We start from the raw sequence: 25,366 nt of genomic DNA on the forward strand, positions 1-25,366 counted from the left end.
AATTAACCCGGAGAAATAAGCGAATGTGGAGGCATCAAGAGACTGTAATGGCTCTTAGATGGCAGAAATGACTGCGCAGTAAAGCCTAAGAGATGAGAGAGCTGTCAGAAAACTTCAAAGCCTGTGTTTCAGTGTACGTATGAATGCCTGCTGTTGTTTGATCTGCTAAAGCTAATATGCACCAGCCGGAAAATTAATTTATGGAGGGAATTACTGTTTAATGGCTGGAGTTTATGATGTGATCATGAGCTTTTAGTTATCATACTTGATTTTGTAGATCTGCAGGAAACGAGGAAGAAAGCTATTTAAGCTAAATGTTTTCAGAATTCATTAGTGCAAAATTTCAGTGAGTTCATATGCTGGTGAAACTTCAACATCTGGGACTCTGAAATCAATTCATTTTTAATTCACACACCCTCAAAGTGTGCCTCATTACACAAACGTTCAGAGGTATTTAGCTTGTAATTAAATACTTTAAACAATAAATATGTCACATTTATATCCCTGGGGATGTTCCACTAAGTAAGATGGGCAGAGTCTGATGTTTGAAGCTCACTGTCCAATACCTTGCAAGAAGTTTATCTCAACCAGCAGACCATATTGGTACACTGTGTGTGACGTCATATATGACTGTGTATAATTTTAAGACCATCTCTGTACTTGCTGAGATATGAAAAGATGAAACTTAGTGTTAGCCATGTTATTTAGTGTTTGTAAAGTTTTCTGGACACTGATCTCAACATGGAGGTGGCTGAGCTGGCAGCTAGCAGCTAACGGTGGTAACTCCATAAACAGCGCTAAATAATGACAAGAGTGCTGACTGCGCCAATGGTGTTACCCAGGGGTGGAACCAGAGGGTGGGCGCTACACCTCTACACCAAAGCTGTTCCAATATCAGAAGTTACAGCCATATGAGTGCAGTGCAAAGTGGCGGTGATGAGCTAGCTACTGAGATGCACACATGCAATAACAAGCAGGCACCATTTGACCATCTTACCACAGCAAACCACAGAGATGCTTGGATTACAACATGCACAGAGGTATCCACAATATATTTACATAGCAAATAGTGGTTTGCTGCAGCATTAATGTTCTGAATGTCACATACACAACCTTTAAGCCAGTTTAATGACTATCATCACTCTTAGTTAAGCGTTAGCATTCTAACATTTGGCAATGAGCTCGAAGCACAAAGTAGAACTGGTGCTAAAGGGAGTGTCACTAAATTAGCTGGTCTTTGATCAGAAACCAAAATACTGGACAAATAACAATTTTGATCTGAAGATGGCACTGGATAAAAAGTCAGAAGGTCACATAAGTTGTTTCAATTCATCATCCTTTTGGGGAACAGGAATGTCTGTACCAAATGTCATGGTCAGGTTTCTACAGCGAAGTTGCCAGAATAAAATGCTGGCAATCGAACGTTTCTGCAAACCATGGATATGCTACTGATGTACATCTCATATGTATGACGTAGCTCAGATTGCATGAGCTGAGTGACTCATCAGCAGGAGTGGGAAACTGGATGGCGTGACACCTTGGCGAGTTAGCTGCTAAGCAGCTAACAGCTGCAGACCACTGTTTGAGACCAACGAAAGGTAGGTATTTTTTTATTAGATATTTCCAACTATGTTTGTAGCGACCAAAGCAGGTATTTTCTGTTGATTGGGTCCCTTCAGGTTAGTTCGTCTGGCACTGGATCAAACTGTGGTCTGAACCCAATGTCTACATGATCCCGATGCACCTGGATTAGGTCTTTGGTTGGACTTCAGTGAGAAAATCTAGACATTAGACCCTGTTCACAAAACAAACAGAACAAAACAAAAAACAAGGTTTGAGGCCTGGCTTGACAGCGTAATAAACACCCTGATATAGTCTACATATAATTGAAAGGCTGATGCAGATATACTTTTTTAATAGTTTTAATTGCAGCACTTGTAACTTGTGACAATAAAAACTTTGTGTCTTATTGCTAGTGACAGTTTTGATCCTGTTTTTAATTTTCCCTGAAATGATTTATGATCATTATTTTCTTTAATCTCTGTTTTTCTTTTCTTAATTGCTCCCACACTGTTTGTACATGATGACACATCAGTGTAATATAAACTATAAACAAATTTGATTTGACAGCCTGACTACATGTGGAGCGACTGCTGCTTCCAACTGCACTTCCTCAACTCTGACACAGGGGGGTAGTGTTACCACAGATGGCTGCTGGTAGGATGGACTGGCAATCACACACAGAGAGAGATGCACACATGTGAGCACACACACGGTCAATAATGTTGTGTGTGGGTCCATTATGGTGTCTGACAGTGTTTCACCCTTGTCCTCCTTTCTTTACTCAAATTGCTCCTGCGGAAAAGAAAAGCTGTTTATCATCTCCGGGATACGTGCATGTTTGGAGTGGGAGTGTTTGTATGTGCATGGGATGGCTACCACATTGCGAATAAGTGTGTGCATGCGTGACTGGTGTATGTGTGGGCAGGTGGAGTGCGTGTTTGTTAAAGTGTAGGCTACTTGTGTGAGTAAATGCTGCTAAGTGTATGCGAGTGTGTGGTAGTGGTGGTAGGGGGAGTGTTATGAGTTTATGAAAGTGAACGATTTTTATGTGAGAATCTGAATGTCAACATGATGGCTTTCGTGAGTGTGTGTGTGTGTGTGTGTGTTTGTGTATGTGCGTGTTACGGCATCTGAGAGGTTGTGCGCCTCACGGTTTCACGTGTTGTGCCTGCCGAGACAGACAGAGCTAATCTACCTGGATTTGTCAGAGAGAACAAGAACAGCCTCCCAGTCTGTGATTACTGGCACACACACATACACACACACACACACACACACACACACTGAATTTTTGGCACCCACTGAATTAAATGATAATTTACAACAGGATTAAAAGCGTTTGACACACACATTCTCTCTTTGTTTGGGTTGTCTGAATTCAATGAGTTTGAACAGCTTTCTGTTATTTTGCATGCGCACACAGCCTCTCTCTCTCTCACACACACACACACACACACACACACACATGCACACAGCTGTAATTCACTGGCGTTCAAACAAAAGGAAGACACACACCTGAGAGATGTCAGTGCATGTCTAATGTGCTGTGTTTTGAAATGTAGATTTACAAACCACTGGGACTGAATGCTTTCACCTCACCACAAAAAATAAACTTACAAATCACGGTGGAGTGGAGTCGATTTTACCTGTTAAATCACGAAGAGGAGATGTAAAGGCAGGAGGAGACAGCTAAAAGGAGGACTTTTAAACTTTCAGATAAAGACTGCGTCCTCCTCCGCCGGGGACTTCTTGGGTGCAGCCTGCAGCGATAGCATCGCTGCTGAGGGGCAGCTGTTGTTCTGGCTGCAGCATTTTCTTATTTCTCTCGTCAGTGTCGAGACAGAGAAAATGTCAGCCAACAAGTGCAAACGTTTCAGCTGATAGCATTTCTAATAGGTTACGAAGCCTGTGTGGACACAACTTGACAATAAACTGCTTTCTTTAAATATCTTTTTAAGTAACAAATGACTTGCTAGGCTTTGAAGACGAGGTCACGCTCACTTGAACATGCACAATCTACTGACTTTTTTTTTTTTGATTCATCACCTCTCTAACTCAGAGCTGCAAGTCCTCAAATATAGGGTACGTATTCAAAGCTTGAAGTGAAAGAGACAAGCAAAAGAGCAGATTTTGACTTGCTGTAATCTGTGCTGCCTTCCTTATATCGAGTGAAGTATATACCAGTCAATGACAGAGTTGTCTGGAAGGCTAATCCATGCCAGCAGCACGGCTCTGGGGATGGCAATGTCAGCCTGTCAGTCTGTTGAGCACTTTGGTTCAGAGTCAAATACCTCACCAACTATTGAAAAGAATGCCATGAAATTTCACACAACATTCATGGTCCACAAAGCATGAATCCTAATGCCTTTGGTCATCCTCTAGCTTCTCCTGTAGTGCCATCATCAGGTCATATGTATAGCTATATATGTGCAGAACTTATGACGTTCGCTTCAGTCTCAGCTGCGCCTTGTTTTGGTGCTAATTATGACATTAGCATGCTAACACTCAAATCTAAGATGGTGAACATGGTAAACATTATACTGGCTAAACATTGCTTCATTCCTACGATCCCAGGGTCCTATGTTCTTTACTTCTACATTATGCACTCTTTGAGGGTCCTGTGCTCCCAAAGTCCAATGTTTCCAAGTGCTATATAGCACATAATGGGAGGTGAAAAAGACGTTATAACATGGGTTAGGTTATAGGGGTGAAAAGCCCATTTTTAATCATGATATGATGTTATTGATTCTTTGGACTGTCCGGCTATGTCTGCCATGACATAATTTTGATTCCATTCAATTCAAGGGCCCGTGATCAATATGAGACAATATCAGCAAATATCCTCATTGTCTTTTTCTTGGCAGCCTGCCGCTAGCACTATTTGAATGTTTAGAAGAGACGGAAACGGTGACAGAGATGTGCCATGGGAATTTCAAATTGAAGATGTATTCTTTTTTTTCTTTTTAGATATTTTTCTGGGCATTTTAGCCTTTAATTGACAGGACAGATGAGTGTGAAAGGGGGAGAGAGAGAGGGAGTGACATGCAGCAAAGGGCCACGGGCTGGACTCGAACCCAGGCTGCTGCGGCAACAGCCTTGTACATGGGGCGCCTGCTCTACCCACTGAGCCACCAGCGCCCCGAAGATGTATTCTAAAGAGGACGATATGCATCCATGTTTTCACTTTGCATTGCTGGTATTGGATCATTGATTAATATATTTATTCAGATCAATGTATCGTTACATCCCTATTAAGTTAGGGGACTATAATAATGACTCATAGAGTCATGATATAAGGCCTTTGCACACCAAGTCTTTATTTTCATATGCATTTTTTAATCTTGTTACGCACAGGAAACTTCTACACTGAATCCAGTGCTTTTAATTGTTCTTTTTGCTGCAGAAAATGTAACACAAGACAAAATGTAAATTTACATTTGCCCCCTTGCATCTCCTCTTGGCTGTTGCCCGTCTCCGCCAGAGGTCCCACCACCACATTTTTTTCACTGTTTCTTTATCAAAAAACTCTTGAGACTGTGGACAGACTTTTGACACATGTAAAAAAAATGTTGATGCAAGTCGTAGAGTCAGTGTATAAACGTGATGGACATGACGTGAGGTTGTTTTATTTTAAAACTGGAACAATTTCAGATGAAAAATACAGATCTGGTGTGCAAAAGCCTTTAGTCAAGATAATAGATCTTCTTTTTGTATGGAGAACAACTCCTAAACATATTTAATCTCTAAATTTAAGAGAGGAAGAAGTAGTAAACCAATAAAAAAAAAACACTGAACAAAGGAATAAAATAATGATTAAACATTTTAGGGTTAGAAAGTCATTGGTAGGTGACCACTGCCGTTTGCAAACAGGTTAAGATTAGGAAAAACGTTCAGATTTGAGTCAGAGAGCTCCAAATGCCATCTCCAAAGGTTAGAGGTAACTCAATAATATACAATATAACATTTAAACTGGAAACAGGTCAAATCTGACCCACACACAACAGGAGGGTTAATGTGTTTTGACATAAAATTGAACCGGGAATACAGATCCAATCCCCTGAACATCAGCATGTTGATGTTAGAATTTACATTTAAAGCACTGCTGTGTGAATTACCTCAGGGCTCCATTTTTGTCACAACAATCTAGAAAGGCAGATTTAGTTCTATAACAAGCAACTGCATTACCATTCAGGACATGTCATGGGTCATTCACCTTCATCTATGTGCCAGGAAAAAGCAAAACAGTAATCCTAATAGTCCTCTACTATGGATGAGAGCTGTCATTGTTTGAAATATCAGGTTACAATGAATAAGATCTAACATGTAATTTGCTCAAACTAATAGAAACAAAAATCCTGGAGCCTTTTCCTAAAACAAGCTGTAGAACTGATGCTGCTTCATCTGACACAAACTAGAAGAAGATGATGAATTTATACTTTATTAATCCCTGAGGAGAAATTCAGTTTTTTTTACTCTGTTGTCACATACACACAGGCCTGAAACACACACACACACACACACACACACACAAACAGGTCCCATGCATGCAATAAATGGAGAGGAATCAGAGTGAGGGGGCTGCTCACAGGTGCCCCAAGCAGTTGGGGTTCGGCACCCCTGTAGCTACCATTCCACGCTCTATATTTGGTCTGGACGGGGACTTGAGCTGGCGACACTCTGCTTCCCAACCCAGGTCCCTATGGACCGAGCTACGGCCACCCCCTAACAGGTGAAACCAGATTTGTTGTTGTTAAAATGTTACTGTGAGGCCGTTCACACTTTAAAAGGCAGCAAACAGCCTTGTATTAAACCACAATTCCAAAATGCCTCCACACAGTACTTCTCAGATGGTTTGGTGTCATGATTATCTGTTCAGCACTGCTCACTAGTTTGCTCCGTTTCATGTTAACGAAGAGAATAATTACCGAGTTTACTGATAGAGCAACAAGGCATGTAAAAGATCAAAGTGACACAGTGCATTTTACAAACGTCCACTGTTGGAGTACAAGGCACAGCCTGCTGCATTTATACCCTGAACTTTGAATCAGGACAGATCATTACAGATTGAATAACTAATGTCTTCCCGCATTTAAATGGTAGTTTAAATTTCACATAAAAACTGGCTGCCTCACTACAGACGTACAGACCAACAAATGATTCTAGCCAATGCTCATGGCTGATGCCAATTTTCTGGAAATTCATTAACATACAACTGCCCTGTTTGTGGATTACATAAATGTCCAACAGCAACAACAGTTACACAGTTTTTTTACATTCATAGTTTGGGAAATTCATTTTTACCAGATCTATAGAAAGCTGAGACTTACACCTTGGATATTTCTTGAGCTTAGATTTGTACAACAACAGTTCTCAGTTGGTTTGATCTGGTAAAACCAGGCCTTTTGAAGACATGTCAAGAATATTTTGAAAAGTCAAGTGTAGCCACTGGTTTCCTACCATGCAGCTAAAGGCTGTGGTTTTGAGTGCTCTACTGAAAAAAAAAAAAAAAAGTGTTTTTCTGGGATGGAATATCTTTTCAGCAATTTTTACCAACAATCAGAAAGTGCACTTTAAAATCAGTTTACTTTTTTGGTTGTATTTGAAAAAGATTTTTTCTTTTAATAGCTTGTTTGCAATCACGTATGACATGCAAAATCCAAATGGAGGGAAGCAAGTCATGTACTAATTGGAAATAAAGACAAGTGTCTGTATAAAGGGCTCGATAAACCAGCAGGTTTCATTGGAAATGTGAAACTCATATTGGATGTGATCCATACGAAACAAAGAAAAGCAATCCTCCAACTCCCCAACTTGACCAGTTTGCCCAGTGAGGACGCAGTCATCAAATTACCTTGTTCGCCAGACTGCAAGACAGTTCTCTGACAAAAACAATGAATATTTATTGTGGTCATAGATTCAACATTGTGCAAAATATAGTCAATCCGCAGCTGTATCAGATTTCTATCTTAAAATGATATTGGTGGAACCCAATTGCTAAAGCATTGCCAAAACCTTTGGTTTGTAAATGGTTTGCGAGGCAGGGGATAACTTAACCTGCTTCCTCAATACCTTCCACTTTAGTTTGTTCTGGTGATGCCAGCATTACTACACAGGAGTGGAAATGTATGGAAAATGCACATCTAATGACACTGACATATTATTGAAATTGCACTTCTTTTTCTTGAGACATCTCAGGCTGTTCATCATCTGTTTTGTTAATGGATGAATGTTTTCAGAATGTAGACATGAAAAGAAAGAGGAAAATTGGAGGTGTTGTTATTATTATTAGGTTATTATGCACCCGGCACTATGAGTTTGGCTGGGTGCGTAAATGTTGTTGAGAATTACTGTGTTTTTATATTTCAACTCTGTACATGGATGCATCACTGGTTTCAGGGTACCAGCTAGCTATTGTTAGCTACTATTTTTTACTAGGTCAACCGTTCCCAGAGGTCTGCCGACAGCAGTCAAAAACCTGGGACATGGCTAAAAAACACAGAGTAGTTGTTGGACAACACATGGTAAGTGTATGGCAATACCAAGGAAATACATATTTAACAACAACAATGCTTTAAAGGGACGTTCCCCCCCAAATCAAGAATACATGTTTTTCCTCTTACCTGTAATGCTATTCATCAATCTACAGTACAGGCCAAAAGTTTGGACACACCTTCTCATTCAATGCGTTTTTTTTATTTTCATGACTATTTACATTGTAGATTCTCACTGAAGGCATCAAAACTATGAATGAACACATGTGGAGTTATGTACTTAACAAAAAAAGGTGAAATAACTGAAAACATGTTTTATATTCTAGTTTCTTCAAAATAGCCACCCTTTGCTCTGATTACTGCTTTGCACACTCTTGGCATTCTCTCCATGAGCTGCAAGAGGTAGTCACCTGAAATGGTTTTCCAACAGTCTTGAAGGAGTTCCCAGAGGTGTTTAGCACTTGTTGGCCCCTTTGCCTTCACTCTGCGGTCCAGCTCACCCCAAACCATCTCGATTGGGTTCAGGGCCGGTGACTGTGGAGGCCAGGTCATCTGCCGCAGCACTCCATCACTCTCCTTCTTGGTCAAATAGCCCTTACACAGCCCAGAGGTGTGTTTGGGGTCATTGTCCTGTTGAAAAATAAATGATTGTCCAACTAAATGCAAACCGGATGGGATGGCATGTCGCTGCAGGATGCTGTGGTAGCCATGCTGGTTCAGTGTGCCTTCAATTTTGTGTAAGGGCTATTTGACCAAGAAGGAGAGTGATGGAGTGCTGCGGCAGATGACCTGGCCTCCACAGTCACCGGACCTGAACCCAATCGAGATGGTTTGGGGTGAGCTGGACCGCAGAGTGAAGGCAAAGGGGCCAACAAGTGCTAAACACCTCTGGGAACTCCTTCAAGACTGTTGGAAAACCATTTCAGGTGACTACCTCTTGAAGCTCATGGAGAGAATGCCAAGAGTGTGCAAAGCAGTAATCAGAGCAAAGGGTGGCTATTTTGAAGAAACTAGAATATAAAACATGTTTTCAGTTATTTCACCTTTTTTTGTTAAGTACATAACTCCACATGTGTTCATTCATAGTTTTGATGCCTTCAGTGAGAATCTACAATGTAAATAGTCATGAAAATAAAGAAAACGCATTGAATGAGAAGGTGTGTCCAAACTTTTGGCCTGTACTGTATATTGAACTATTTTCTTTCTTCCAAGCTGCAGCTGCCATATCCCTGCGCAGAAAGAACTGTCGTGAATGTAGTCATGAAAACATTAATGGCGTCTTCTTTGGCCGAGCTGTAACGTCAGCTAGCACAGTGGTGCTAGGTGAACGAGCAGCAGATGCACGCTTTGTTCTGCTTGATGATACAGTTAGAGGGTGTGGTGCGGTAGACAGAAAATAGTTTCTACATGAAAATGCTCACAGCAAGGTCTGTTGATTATCCTAAGTAACTAGGTCATGATTTCTGGAAAGAGATATTGCTGTTGAGTTTTTCAAATGATTTTTTTTGAGGCTTTGAGCACCACAAGCTGAGAGCCATCTAATTCTATTATATTAGAGAGAAGGCAGACATCTCTTGCCGATATCTCCAACACTCAGCAACTCACACCAAAACAATCTAGGTTGATAAATAGCACTACAGGTAAGAGGAAGAATATGTATTTTTGATTTATCAGTGACTTATCCCGTTAAAGGTGCCTATGTTCAGGATTTAGGCGCATCTATTGGCAGAAACGGTACATCATATTCATAGAGTGAGCTATTTCTATCTACTTACAGAGAGATTCCTCTCCCATAGTGTCTTTTGCCATGTTGTTTCTACAGTACCCCAGAAGAGACAAACCACACTGGCTCTAGATAGGGCTACTCATGTTTTCACGTCAGCTACAGTAGTTCTCCTACATGCTTGGCACATGGGAGAAGTTTAGGTTCTGAAATGTCACTGCTAGATGGGACTAAATCCTACACACTAGACCTTTAACTTAGTTGACTCTGCTCTCCCCGACTTGAAAGACTAGTGTGTACGATTCAGTGGTATCTCGTGGGGAGGTTGCAGAACTGAAACTTCAACTGTGTGCCAAGTGTGTAGGAGAACTACGATGGCCGACTTTAAAATGGTTCATTCTAAGGTAATGAAAACACAACGATTCTTATTTTCAGTTGATTATAAATACATGAAAACATACTAATATGATTTGTGTCAGTAGATGCCCCTAAATCCTACACACTGGACCTTTAATATGGAGTTGTTTTTTTAACTTCTTCCCTTCATGTACTGCTATGTTTGGCACACCTGACTGGATCGATTGGAACACCTGTAAACGGTGCAAATCAGGTGTTTGTGCAGTGTTGGTAGTTGTTGCCTCCAGTTACCTGCCCTCTATCTGGACAGCGTGGTGATGTATGATGTCAGATGCAAAGAAGCTATTATCAGTTGTCAACTGTCATGTCCTCGGGCAGTCTGTTTTGCAACTCTCATTACATTTTGCCCATCCATCCTTTCCATCTTGCTGTCTATCATCCTAAAAATAATAATCAATCTCCTACTGAGATCAAAGATTTATTGTACCTAGACCTTCGTCATTTCTTAAATCAAACATGAAACATCTATTACCTGATTATTTTTCTTGTGGATCCCTGGGAGAATAACTGTCAGCAAATTATCTTGAATCTGTACCTGTTCCAGATGATAAGCCAAAATAAAACACGCTTTTTCAATCACTTGTGGAGTGCCGTGGATTCTCATTTTCTCTGGGGCCATTTTTCTCAACGGGGGCTCCGACACAACAGGAGGCGTTTTCCTCCTCCCACTCCATGCCATTTTTCTCTCTCATCACATCTCTCCCACTCACTATTGACTAGCTCATTGATTCAGCAGCCCACTCTCCCTCAGTCTATCTTACTCTCTCAATCTGTCCGAGTCTACCTCTCTACCTGCTTACACTAATCCCTCTATCTTGCAATTTCGTTCCCTTTCTCACGTCTCACTCAATCACAGACCCTTTCCCCTTTTTCTTTCTCTTCTCTTCTCTTCTCTTCTCTTCTCTTCTCTTCTCAGCCATCATTTCTCTTCCTTCATTTCCTTTTTTCTACATCTACCCCTCAGTCATTGCTTCAGTAATCAAAGTACTAAGTGGTTTCATCACTGTGAGTAATTGCAGGCTCATATTGGTAAGCAGAGGCTGATCGTTACAAAGTACAGACTGCATTTAATGCAAGTAAATCCACAAAAGAAGTGAAGCTCATTAAAGTTTAAGCAGAGTTATGGAGTGAAATTATTTTGTTCTTTCAGAACAGCTAGTCTTTTGTGCCAATTACTTTACTGACAGCAAAACAGTGGCAACACAGTGTCCTTAGCTCCTAGTAGCCTAGCTAATTTTCAACCTGATCTCACAGAAATACGTGAAATGACCACGACCTCTTAGCACCGCATTCCGTGGTGGCAGCACGTAATGGGTTGAAATTACATGCCGGTACCACGGAAACAATGCCAATGTAAAGTCAATTAGGATCCATTGTTGGGGGGACACATGAATTCCCTGATTCAACAACGTCCTGTATACACAGAAAAACACTAAAGTGTTCTTGATATTAAAACGGCAAATATTTTCCTCTGTTATAATTTCCCACCAATAATAATAATAATAATAATAATAATAATAATAATAGTAATAACATGATAGTTTGGCTGTACTAGATATTTGATGTATTCAAATATTCAGTCCCAAAAATGCCGTTTCTAGAGAACTTGCTAAATTATCTGAAAGTAACCATCATCCTCACTTTTTCTTAACATAGTTCATCTAGGTGCAGTGTCATTACTAGTTCGGCTTTAGTAGACATTTGATATAATCAGTAGATGTATCTTTTTACGACCCTATTTTACAACTCTATTTTACAAGCCACAAAAAACCTACCGTCCCAAAAACACCGTTTCTAGCGTATTAGCTAAAATATTGAAAATTAGCCAACATCTTTACTTTTTCTTAATATAGTTCATCCAGGTGCAGTATAATAACTAGTTCGGCTTTACTAGATATTAGATATATCGGGTAGATATATCTTTTTACAACCCTATTTAGAACCCTACTTTGCAAATCAGAAGAACTACAACTATGTTGCTGATATGTATCAAGCTGCATGGTGTGGTCCCAGGGAATTGTAGTTTTTGAAAAATATAAGTGTTTTTTCTAGATTTGGAAGTTGTAAATACTGAATTGAGAGTACACTGTGGACTTTAAGGGGATGGTAAACACACTTGTGTAATCAGATTTTAAATATCTAATTTCTAAATGGGTGAAAATTCATTTTATCCATATTTTACCCATATCTGACAGCACCCCCAGTTGTTGACTACACTCACATGATAGCTGAGGTCAAGAGCTCTCTATAACAGTTGGTCCCATGTCTGTACCCCCTTTAGTTGCTGAGTTATAAGCCCTCAAACATGCACTGAGGTCAAGGTTCAAAGGTGAATGGTTCTGTGGCGCTGGCTTGGGGTCCATGTGATAGTGTTTCCTCTCTGGTTCTTCCGTGCTCAGCCTTTTTTTTTTCTTCTTATTTATTTATTAGTGGCGTTTGAATTCGGTTATGGCAGACGGACAGCAATCTGAAAAAGCTGGCAAAAGACATTTATTTTATTTTATGGCCTTGACATTAACCTGTCATATTGTTGAGTTATCAAGAACACTTCTGTGTTTTTGTGTGTATATCATTGAGGAAAACGAGGTTGATGTGACGCTGTTGAATGAGGGAATTTGTGTGTCCACCACGGGAAAGGATCCTAATTGACTTTACATTGGCATTGTTTCCATGGTACCAGCACGTAATTTCAACCCATTACGTGCTGCAACCACGGAATGCGGTGTTAAGAGGTCGTGGTCATTTCACGTATTTCTGTGAGATCAGGTTGCTAATTTTCCAAATATCTCAAATTACACTGAACAACTGGTGTGCATTTCTTGCTGGATAGCACTTAGTGGCTACAAATGATAAAAACGTTGTAAACACCCTAAGAACTGACATGTTTTCAGGAGATACACAGATAATGGATGCTAATATGCTAAAGATTAGCATTAGCTAGTGCAACCCAGTCAGTATGCAGCATTTAGCTAGCTAAATACTTTACAGTAGTTTAAGGTAAAAATATGAGTATAAAAATTGCTGTTTTTGGAGTTTTGTACTTCCTGTTCTAACAGTAGAAAATTACTTGTATATTTTCATAATAAAACCAAACATAAAGGCCAGTCAAGAATTTCATGGTAGCCTCTCTTTTTCATTTCAGTTTAACTGTGAAATCATAGCGATAGCAATAACAGAAATACTTTTACGGTAATGTTACATCCTATAACTTTGCACATACTGTACATCATCTTTGTAGAAGTCAGTACCCAAGGAGTTCACATGTGAGAATTAGACAGACGGAAGTGCAGCAAATCATGCCATCATATGAGGACGCAAAGAATCAACATGCATTAACTCATCAGAGTCACATGAGTCAGTTTGTTAATGGTGGATGAACAACACAAATCAACACAAAACTTAAAGCAGTGCTTCTTAACCAACTGTCTGGGGACCCCCAGAGATCCTTAAAGGAGTTCCAGCGGGGACCTAGAAGATGGGTAATAGTTTAGTTTTCCTCTTTACTTTGCAACAGAAGTGAGCCAAATGTGAGTAAGAGAGTGACTATTCTGATCAGAGGTTTCACTTCCTCCACAGTTATCCCCTCAACTGTAGTTGACTATGAAATAATGGTCTTTATCATATCCAACAACCAAAATCATTTCAGATGAAGGTCCCTGAAGTGAAATCCTATACTGTAAATGGGGGTCTGTGACCAAATGTGATTCAGTTTAGGGTTCCTTTTTTTTTTCAAAAGATATAAAGATTTTTAGGGCATTTTTTGCCTTTAATTGACAGGACAGTGAAGCGTGAAGGGGGGAGAGAGAGAGAGAGAGAGAGAGGGAGAGACATGCAGCAAAGGTCCACAGGCTGGACTCGAACCCGGGCTGCTGTGGCAACAGCCTTGTACATGGGGCACCTGCTCTACCACTAAGCCACCGATGCCCCAGTTTAGGGTTCCTTAACACGAAGCTCTGTTCATGTTCTTTTTCACCCACTTTGAACCTTGGTGCTATCTTGCAAACCATCCTGCATGACCACCAGTTTTGAGAGGAACTATTATAACCAAGCCATCAACGAAGAGCTTTGCACAACGTACAAATGGAGGTCTGTGTCCCTTTGGAGCACAGCTGACATTATAGTAATGTAACCTCACTTAGACCAGCCACAGACAGTGAAAAGCAGGCGTCAGGAACAAGAACAGGTGAGCATCGCATAGTGCGCCCCCAGTGCCCCCTGGGCAATGCAGTTTATTTATCATCATGAATCGCCCAGAGAACCTGACATGAAGAGGGCAGAAAAGAATATTGGCAGCTTGTGAGAAGTGCTGGTGCATAAGAGAAAATCACAGTACACCAAAGAGCAAAATTTAGAAGTGCTGGCTTTGCTTGCTGGTGAGTACCGGCCCACTTCAAGCACTGTGTCATGTGATGTAATGTGACGTGACCAAATTGTGTTGCACATAAAAATTATACACTTCAGGGTTGTTGGTTACTGTTTGTAAACACACTTGCCAGTGAAAACGAGAGTTTCGCCTCACTACTGTCTCTTGGATGTGTGCTGCATATGGTCTTGCACCTGGCTGCTATCTTCTATAAATCCATTCCCCTCACCTGAGCACTGTGGGGGTACATGCCTGTTGATGTTCCAACCACAGAAAATATGAAGAAAAAAAGAAAAAGAAAATACAGACAGATGGGCAGAGTCTCTGCATATATACATCCCTACACACTTCAAGTGGCTCATATGTGATGACTGAGAGGGATTGCATCAGTATGAGTCCATACATTGTTTAGGAAAATCCTGGATAGAATGCCTTAAGGTTAAAAGTTTCTTTATTGCAGACCTTGCCTTTAACCTACGCTCTCTAACAGAACAATCTAATTTCTCAAGACTAAGACAAATCATCCCTCAAACGTTTGTCAAAAATCAAACCTGAAACACCACCTGAGATTTCATCTTTGACGGATGCCTGATGTCATCCGATGGAGGACATAAATCAGGTAATGTGCAGCCTCACTACAGTAGCTGTGGCCCTGTGGTTCCATCATCCATGCTGTTAAACATGTAATATGATCGTCCATCACATGACAGTACGGCCTCAGACTGATTTCAATCAAACCACTCCTGATGCCTGACCCTCTCCTCGCTCACTTAATATCTTTGTCAAAAGCAGAGCCCAGCAGGGACCAGGATGAACTTGGCGATATGGTTAATTAGCCACAAAAGTGAACAAATGCTCGCTGACAATGAGCGTGTCTCATCTCATCTGATCTGACAGGCCTCAGCTAAAGAGCAGACGCTCCAGTATAGGCTTAAAATAAAGTGCACACCTGCTACCACAGAACAAGAATCTTCAATCTTATGGATTGTCAGTTACATCAGCACTTACAGCTTTAACAGGTGATGTTTCTCTTGTAAAAAGTCATCTATCTTTAACGTCTGAACCGCAACACAGACAAGCATCACATAGATGACGCAGAAACCTCAGAATTTTCCTGTTTATCAAAATAATCCTTAGTTTGATGCTGCCGCAGAGCACTCAAAGGCCTCAAAATCTGCTCTGCTCACTGATAATTTGAAACATAAAAGTGAAATACAAACATTATCCTAGACAGCAGAGAGTGAGCACTCCATACAGAGAATAGCTGAACCTCTTTACTGTACCAGACAGTTTTAACAACATCATATTGTGTGATTTCTGGGCTATCAAGGTCTTCTATGTTCAAATATGTATCTCCTACTACATCCAGATCTGTTTTTTAACAAGGTATAGATGTAACCAGGTTAAGGTACAGGTTTGAATATTGACATCTAAGTGTTTTTGACCATGACTAGTGTTTCTGAGTGGGTGAGGATGAGGACATTCTGCAGTATGCACATAGTGTTGGTGTGTGGGTTTCAGATAAAAGCTCTGGACATAATTTTACTGACCTTTCATCCATTTTAACTTCATCAAACTTGTAGGAAACACTTGAAGTGGTCGATAAAGTCTGCTCATAGTAGACATCCATCTCATTTGTTTTAGATACATATATACAAAACAAAAGGGAATAAAAATATAAAAAAGTGCATTTGAAAATGTGATAAAAACCTGCACAGGCTTACATGACAACCATACCCAGAAGACATAGAAGTGGTGAAATACAACAGCCAAATTTGTCAATACATTTAAATACTAGAATGAAGACAAAAGACATATAAGTATACAGTAAAAATTTAAAGATTTCTTGTCTGAAATATATTCAGAAACATATTTTTGCGTAGAATTTGGATGCAATATGAGAATTTGTGAACAGGAAGTGGGCGGCATACTTTTTCCTGTAATGTAAAAATAGGCTAAACGAGCTAAATAGCCCTGATCAAACATGAACCAAGACTATGTTACTGCGTTAATAGTCTTGCTCACCAGACCTTTCAAGAAAAGAAAGGTCTGGCTGCGCCGACTCTCACTTTAAGATTGGAGAAAAAAACGCCCCGGCTGCTTGTATTTCTTTCAACCAATCACAATCGTTCTGGGCGGTGCCATAGCAAAGGTGCACTTGCAAAAATATTGCCGGGGAGAAACAGGTTTTGGTGCAACACACCCACAAAAATATCGCCTACAGGACGCGAAACATGGCAGAAAAATGGCTACATCCCTGCAAGATCAAACACCGCAAAAGTTAGTAAAGGACGTGTTGAAAACTGCTACACAACTGGAGGTGGTAGGGCGGGACTTCAGCGGGTGGCTCGTTCCGCCCAATGAGAGGCTGATCTATGCAGCGAACTTCCACCCACTCAGACTACTGCGTTAACAGTAAGTAGCAGTAATGTTGTGTTCACACCGGCTGCCATTAAAACAATACATGCGAGTAAAGTGGCGCAATGGACATGAGATTCCTGAGATATATTGATTCGCGCCGCAATAGCCAGTGAGCATTGAGATCCTCCAGGGATGTTCAATGCTTTTTTGCATGTCTTGGGCACTCATTATACACGTGGTATCATGCATGTATAACACTAGTTATTCACATTGATGAAGTGAATAACACGAGTAATGGGACACAGAAATTTGCATTTTATTTAGTGTGAACACAACATCATGTGTTTTTTTAATCTAACGCTAAATGGGTGTCATATTTGTAGACGTGACCTGGGACACAGGACATTTTTTTGATAAACAAGCTCTATTTTGATGCTTTTTTAAAAATGCACTCTGGCACCTTATATACATTTAAAGTGCACATCTTAATTATTGAAAAGTTGAAATGTGTACATCAAAAAGTGTCTTGTACTCTCCAGATTAATTGTAAATTGTGATGTTTAAAACATTAGCTGGTGTTAGTAATTAGTATGAGTTTTGAGTAGAATCACAACTGCTGTCATTAAACATTTCATGACTAGTATTCATGTTAACTATGTTGGAATATGACTACTTGTGAGTATATTTACTCAAACACTGTAGTTAAGTACAATTCTGAGCTACTTGTACTTGTGAATTCCCATTTTATGCTACTTTATAGGCTACTTCTACTCCTATTATGATGATGTTTTGAATGCAGGACTTTTACGTGCAACATAGCACTTCTACACTGTTGCTAGTTTTACTTATAGGTAAATGAGCTGAGTACATCATCTGCAGCTGTTTGCTAGTATATTGGAATTTTTAATAGGTTGTCTTTTACTCACACACAATTTTCAGACACAGCTCATGCAGTGTAGTTCATGATCTGTTCCCCTCTCCATCATCAGATTTTACTTTACCCAGACTTTAAGGTCAGTGTGAGGGATTTATCTCATTACTAAAAAGATAAATAACATCTTTATGTATAGTGAATTAGAAAATGAATTATTGCTACATTTGACTAACATATTTATTCATCAGAACGTAGCGTTACAGCACAATTCATATAACTGTAGTGTTGGTGCATTTACCTTGTACTGGTGGCTGGTGTGGTTTGTAGGGACGTGTTGCGTATGCTACAGATGGAATGTGTCTGCAGCTGTACATATCTCGAACCAACAGCCAAGCTTGCGTCTAGTCAGCCACCAGCAGGAGCACTTATTGGTCCGGTGCAGTGCATTCTGGTAGTTGTATATTTTCTGCCCTTTGAGCAAAAGTGAATGCCACAGCCCTTTGTCTCTGTACCACCAATTACAAAAGTATTTCTGTCTTTCTACTGCATAGACAGCTCAGCCCTAGAACCATCTGGTTCCAGCTATTATCAATCATAGATAATACGACTGGCTTCTTCCCTGACCAGGGGGGGCTATTTGTACTTCCTGTTACCTTCAGGGAAACTTGCAAGAGCAGGACAAAAGGACAAACTACAAGAAAGTGAGCCAAGAAATTTTAAACATATTTTAAATTGTAAAGACTTGGTCTTGGCCTAAAATATAAATGTCTCCAGTTTAAGATGACAGATTGTACAAAAAACCTTGACAAACAGAATCACCTCACTCTACCTAAATCTACTCTTTACCTGAGCATATTTACAAGACGTTTGGACTTGCCGGCATGCTGCTCTGCTCTCTCTCAGGTTGATCCTGGGAAGCTGACAGAGGTAATAACCACTACGACTGCTCGTCCTTTCGGTTTACATTTTATTTGACAAGACAATGATCTGTAAAACATGTACAATAGGTTTCCCAAAAAGCATACAAAATGATAATTGATCTGTGATTAAACAAAATAAATGAAAGAATTGATAAACACTCACAAAAATATGATTACATCTCCAGTGTGTTTGTGTGTGTGTGTGTGTTTTAGCATTGCCATTATCGATGTCAAACCCATCATGTGTTTGTGTGTTTCCCCCTTTCATCATCCGTTCTACTGTCAAACAAAAAGTGTGAGAATTGAAAAGCTAAAAATAACATAAAGAAGGCACGTCTGGCTCTGTGATGAAAAGCTGTGATGACAATGGATGAAAGAGAGAGAACCGAGAGGGGGGGGTGAAAGAAAGAGGGCAAACGAGGGAGAGGACCGCATTCAGACCGAACTGCGTTATTGAGGACATTCACAGCTTGTGTTTCTGGCATCAAACCCGTAACGGGGGGAGCAAAGCACCTTGGCCAAAATGCAACGCTGGAGCTCTCACAGACGGGACAGACTCACAGCCTTGATATAACACCTAACCCATCTGAAATCACTGCAGTTCCCCCACATCACCCTCTAACTGCATAACTGACTCATGCTTTTTGGGCAAATACCGCCTGTAAACTGACTCAGAGCTCATTTTTCTTTGCAATTTCCGTTTTAGTTGACAGTTTCATGACTGCATTCCTGGCGATGTTGAGATTCTAATTCAAGATACCTCAGAATGAAGCAACTCTATTAAACGTAAGGCTCTGGGTAAAACTGAGTGATCCCCCAAATGAAACGACAGAGCTAAAACTCAATACTGAATGTTTGCTGAGTCATTGGTCTCTGATATAATGGGTCCCAATGATTGTCCTTTTCCTTTATGCTCAATCTATCAACAGCAGCCCGCTGGCAAACACATTAAATACATTAATCCACAGAAAACTAAATATTCATTCATTTAATAAAATTAAATTACAGACAAAAGAGCAAAAGCGTCACACTTAATTCTCCCTTATGACAGCTTTCGTTCTGTGGCAGGGCTTTATAATACACCGTATGTGATTGTCTGACACTGCACCATAAGCAAGTCAAAAGCCATGCACTTGTCATGGTGGTCCAAATCTTCTGGCATATTTGGACTTTTATCTCATTGGTCCATGCAGCATGCAGACATTCCCTTTAGTAAAAAAATCAAAACATCGCAGACACAAAAAGTACAAAATAAACTTTTACACCGTCAGCATATTATAGAATTCCCTATTTATCCCGCATTTGTCCTGAATTTATACTGCAGATTCAAATGTCTGTAAACATTAATGATGGTAACTATAGACTGTATGTAAAGATGGACAACATGTCTCCACTCACTCCCACTGTATGAAAATTAAAACAAAATATTGCAGATATGGCTGCTGTTATCTTGCGCTGATAACGTCATTTGGAGCCGGAATCTATGAAATAGCGATCTCCATCAGGTTCCACTAACATGGAAGGGGTGGACTGTATGACCTATGCTGCAGCCAGCCACCAGGGGGCGATCAAGATGTTTGGCTTCACTTTTGGGGAGCTGACATGCCATCCCATAGGCGAATTTGTGAATCCCAGGATAGTGAAGAAATTACCCGCCCTACTCTATCTACGATGGGCTAGTGTTGGCTCCAATGGTTGGATTGGTTAGGTGGGGCGGGCCATTCCTTCACTATGCTGAGATCCGCAAATTTGCGTCCAACAGACTATAAAAAAGATGGATGACATGACAGCTCCCCAGAAGTGAAGCCAAAACATCTTGATCGCCCTCTGGTGGCTGGCTGCAGCATAGGTCTTACAGTCCACCTCCTCCATGTTAGTGGATGGGACATGAGCCAAACTTAACACTCCATCACGTTGATGTATGTTCAAGTGATTGCCTTTTGGATAAGTTTGTTTTTAACTAGTTATGTGATGCCATAAAAAGGGGGTTGACATCATGATTGACAGCTGTGTGTGCCAATCTGTGTGCTTGTGATGAAGGGCGCTGCTCGCGATTGGTCGGATGGGTGCTTAGGCGGGAACTCGACACCATGGAGATTGATACTGCGCAGACTGTGACTCCAATTGACATCACCAGAGCAAGATGGCAACAGCTGTATCCGAGATATTTTGGCTTGATTTTTGCACAGTAGTGGTAAGTGGAGAAGAGTTGCCCATCTTTATATACAGTCTATGTGTCGTCTGTCATTATTACACGAAGTCAAATAAAACTAGTAAAACAAAGCTGTGCCTCTTTTCAGGATGGATCAAAGGTGTAGCAGTATTTCTGTGAACATGCAGCAAAAAGTGGTACTTCTATAATAACTACAAATATATAAAGCCAAAAAATGTCTCCCCACCAAAGCTAGCAACAATTGAATATAAACAGATGATTGTCATACGTCATTAAAAACTAAAATATTGCATTTTGTGCCGACCTCGCAGAGAGTGAAAGCTGTGATGAGAAATTTCTTGTTGTAATCTTTTCAGGCCTCCCTCCTATTATCTCATTACTCTGTCAGTTTGATTTTATGTCTCCAATTATGTGTCTCTCTTCCTGTTTCCATCTCTATCAACTTTTAGACCAAACTCTTAACAAATCTGCATCCACCATCTGACTGTGCTTTTGTGGGTGATTTTTACTGGTGCTGTTAGCCACATCCTGTCATCCGACTGTCCACTTTATACCTCAGGAAGATTTGTGTGCCTCGAGGTCTCAAGCAAGAGCTCAATATTAGAAAGGAGAGGAGCATCTCTGTATCTCTGTGTGTACTGCACACTGTGGCCGAAAGAGATGGCGATTCCACGCTGACTACATTTTCGGATCGGCGCTAAAGATAAAACCAGGAAGCCTGCTGAGCTGTCACACGACAAAAAAACAAAAAATAAAACAAAAATCTCCGGCTCTCTCAACTTAAATTGGACTTGTGCTCGTGGTGTGCATGAATGTGACATTGAGATGGATATAAAAGAACAAACAAACAAACAAAAAAAAAACAGCTTGCTTTTTTTTGACATTCAAAAATGTTTTTACAAATGGAGAAGATCATTCCGCAAACAGCCTTGGGAAAGTGTTTCAACAAGCCACCGATCATGCCATGCAGAGTAATATGAACAAGGAGTAAAATCCACACCATTTCATTTTTTTTCTTATATATTCAAATAAAACATTTTAGTAATAAGTGACAACCTCAATGTACCCGTGAAAAGTAAAATAGTAATATACACTTTTTTTAAACCGCTCAATTTGACATTAAACAAACTTCCATCCCCTGTACAGAGGCACTGATAACACCTACACTTTGTTTATTTTTTTATGTGTACACATTTCACCAACAATATATTATTCATCAATATTATCAATAGTATTTACACTGTTTGTTCAGCATTTGGTACCATCTGACATCTATGAAGACCAATTTTTGATTCAGCCAGGCATAGCTGATGCTCACTTTTTTTTTTTCATTTTTGCTTTAAGTGGACAGTCGATTAAAATGCATATTTTCTACACATGTAAAATGTTCTGCATATATCAGAGTGTGTAACCATTTTAATCTATTAAAATGGCTGTAATGGCAGTATTTTCCAATACATGCTGAGCATTTTCACACTCTGAAAATACATTCCTTACAATGTTCCCTCAGCCTTATTAGTGTGATTCATTAGAGGAGGACTGAATACAAACATTGGTGCTTTTGTGTATTTGTAAGTGTGTGTGTGTGTGTGAGTGTGCATAAAAGAACCCTGTGGTGTGTGTGCTTTGCTGTAAACCAAGTTTCATCTCCCCGACACACAGCCTTACCAACTCTTGCAATTATAAATCATGGAATCTTAATCATGTAATGTTGCCAGGTTACAGAGCTTCAAAACGATGTCACTTCCCCTTCGTTAGTGCTAACGAGCAGCCTGGTGCTCCGGGGACAGATGAGGCCCTTTGACAACATAATAAAGTGGAATGTTTTTTTATTGGACTGTAGCCTGGTTAAGAGTGGGAAAGGCTGCTTCTTTTTGGGGTTATTGTAGGAGCTGATAAATAACTGAAATACTTTCAGACATCTTGAGTGATTAATTGAAGCTCCTTTGAGAGCCAGATGATCAGGCTTTGAACTTCCTGGGACCAAATTCAGCTAGTATGTAATTCAAAACCAACTAACCGTGGAAGAAAAATACTTTGAAAGGATTTCAAAGATGGTATTTTTTACTTTCTCTGCTGCTCAAGGCTGCAACAGGAGCTTTATGTTTTATCCTTACTTAGAGGGAGAGAAGATGTTCAAATCACTTTCCACGGCTGTAAACAGAAGAGCCCAGGACTGGCAGCTTCACATAAAACAATCATTTTTGCGATGGGGACATTGTATGTTTATGGCACAAAATGTTGCATATAATATTTCATACTGAATCCACTGAAGATGTTGCTGTCTTGCTGTTTTTTTTTTGGTGGAAATTTTGATTTGCAAGCATCACACAGGCAGAGCGCAGTGTGTTAATTAGCTGAGGGTAGTGTTCCAGTTCACCTACACTGCAATACCTCTCAAGCATGTAATTAACATATTGTAAAAGCCCGCCTCATCATATGCAACACACATGATTTCAATGGCTGCATGGCTTGTCTGATATTAACTACTGTGTGTGTGTGTGCATCTTGCTTTAATATTTTGTTCTTTATTTTTGCTTTGACAGATACTTGCAGTGTAATGATAATTAAAAGTGTGTATGACAGAGTTAAAAAAAAGATAAGTACCCTTACCAACATTACTAGTCATAAGTGGCTTCCCCAGAAATGAAAATATAACACCCTCTAAATGTGCCTGACAAAGGAAAAGAAACTTGTCTGGAAAACGTCATCATATGGAGTTTAAACTTTAAACGAGTGTGCTCGCCTTTGCTTTTCATGCAGATTTAGGTGATCTGGAACTGGCCCATATACTGTGATGTGGTGCTCTAGATGCCATGGCTACACGTACATGGCAGGAGATACGAAGCTCTCGCCACGGGAGATGTTGGCGGCCGGCGGCTCGTGATTTGATGAATCCAAGTCATTGCCATGGTGACCGTCGCTGGTGTGGTCTTTGAGCTCGTTGATTTTGTCGTATTTAGCCGAGTCGTCCAGGACTGGGGGTGCGCCGCCGTTCAGGGCTCCGGTGGTCTCATCATCCAGGTTCTGAAAGACGTCATTCACGTTTCAGGGGAATACAAACTATATGACATTAAAGTTGATCAATATAAATCACAGGAAGACTCACCTTCCATGGTAGAATTATAACTTCTTTACATAGCAGGAGAATTAAGGGATATTAAGGAAAAATACAGACATTCATTTTCAAGTTACAATCACACAACAATACAATTTTAGATAGATTTAGTAACTGTGAAGGGATTTTTAAATCATAAAGAATTTTTTGATTCTGTGTCTCATAAGAATGTTGAATTTGTGCATTGGCCTGAAAAACATCAGTGCCCTTCACACTTAGCATGTTTTATGTGTAGAGTAGGGATGTCAATGGTTAACCACAAACTGGTTAACAGCCAAGAATATTTTTGGTTGTTACGCATGTCGGTTTATAGGTTATTTTTGCCACTCTTCAGTTTACTGCATTGCACACCACCTGGGTCTGGTGGGAGCTAGCTAGCGGTGCCACTCATTTGGTAATTATCACTAGTAACGCTGTCCTGATCCAGCAGCGTTGCTGTGGAAACATTGTGCCCACCCCTTGGTCTCCCACCCAGGTTGCCCCGCTAAGCATGTGGCTCAATTTTGAGCTGCAAACCTCCTTTAGCATGGCTAGTTGTGCTAACCTAAGTTAATGATCAATGCTGAAGTGGTTTTGTGGCTCAAAATGTAGCTGCTTACCCACAGGAGCTACCAGGGGGAAGACTGGAGGGTGACGGCCATGTTTCCACAGCAGTGTGGTCTCGCCACGAGGAGGTGTGAAGGAGCCCCCCCAGCTAGCTAGCTCGCACCCAACCCAGGCTGGCCCCCAGGAAGTGTGGAAGCCAATTTTCATAGTGGCCAAACAGTGGTAATGCAACCTCTGAGCTCTGTCATGCGATGCCCTGCAGACCATAAAGTCTTTTCCCCATTGACTGACATTGGGGAAGGAACATCTGTAAATCTGTGGATAAATGACTCTCTTCACTATTGGGATTTGATCCATTGGTCCAAGAACATTTGGAAAGTCTAAAAGAACTGCCAAGATTAAATAATTTTATCCAAAGTTAGCAGAGTGCTAAGCCAGAAGTTAGCCATTCTGCTAGTGGAAGTAAGAAGCTTGAACTTAGCCACCATAAGTTTCGAGTGCACCTACTCTATGGCCAGCACAATGCAGATGGTGTGCCAACACTGTTGCCAACTCTCCAGTAAGAAAAGTAGCTATTGGCTGTCCTAAAAGTCGCTAGAAGTCCCTAAATGACATCATCACCTAATTTGCATAATTGTCCATATGCATGTAATTGTAATGGCTGCTGTAGGAGAGAGGAATAACGTCGTGGGAGAGACAAAAACTGAGTAAAAAACACCCTGAATATGTTTAGAACTACAAATGAACCTTCTTTCAGTGATTTATATTAGACAAAAAAAATTTTACATTTACATCCCGCCCTGACTGTAAGCCAGGT

At 40.4% G+C, this 25,366-nt stretch overlaps 1 protein-coding gene across 3 annotated transcripts in view; it reads right to left on the reverse strand.

Moving 5' to 3' along the window:
• Positions 1-18,745: 18,745 nt before the first annotated feature.
• Positions 18,746-25,366, reverse strand: part of pvrl2l (PVR cell adhesion molecule related 2 like) — a 445,969-nt gene continuing 439,348 nt past the window's right edge. For 2 of the 3 annotated variants that reach the window (XM_033637392.2, XM_033637391.2), the window contains exon 10: positions 18,746-23,912. In XM_033637392.2, coding sequence (XP_033493283.1) covers positions 23,706-23,912 — 207 coding nt within the window. In that variant the 3' untranslated portion in view covers positions 18,746-23,705. Of the gene's footprint in view, positions 23,913-23,994; positions 24,018-25,366 lie in introns of all 3 variants that reach the window. The other variant, XM_033637393.2, reaches the window with a different exon arrangement.

Source organism: Epinephelus lanceolatus, chromosome 16 (assembly GCF_041903045.1).
Source record: "Epinephelus lanceolatus isolate andai-2023 chromosome 16, ASM4190304v1, whole genome shotgun sequence".
Classification (NCBI taxonomy): Eukaryota; Metazoa; Chordata; class Actinopteri; order Perciformes; family Serranidae; genus Epinephelus; species Epinephelus lanceolatus.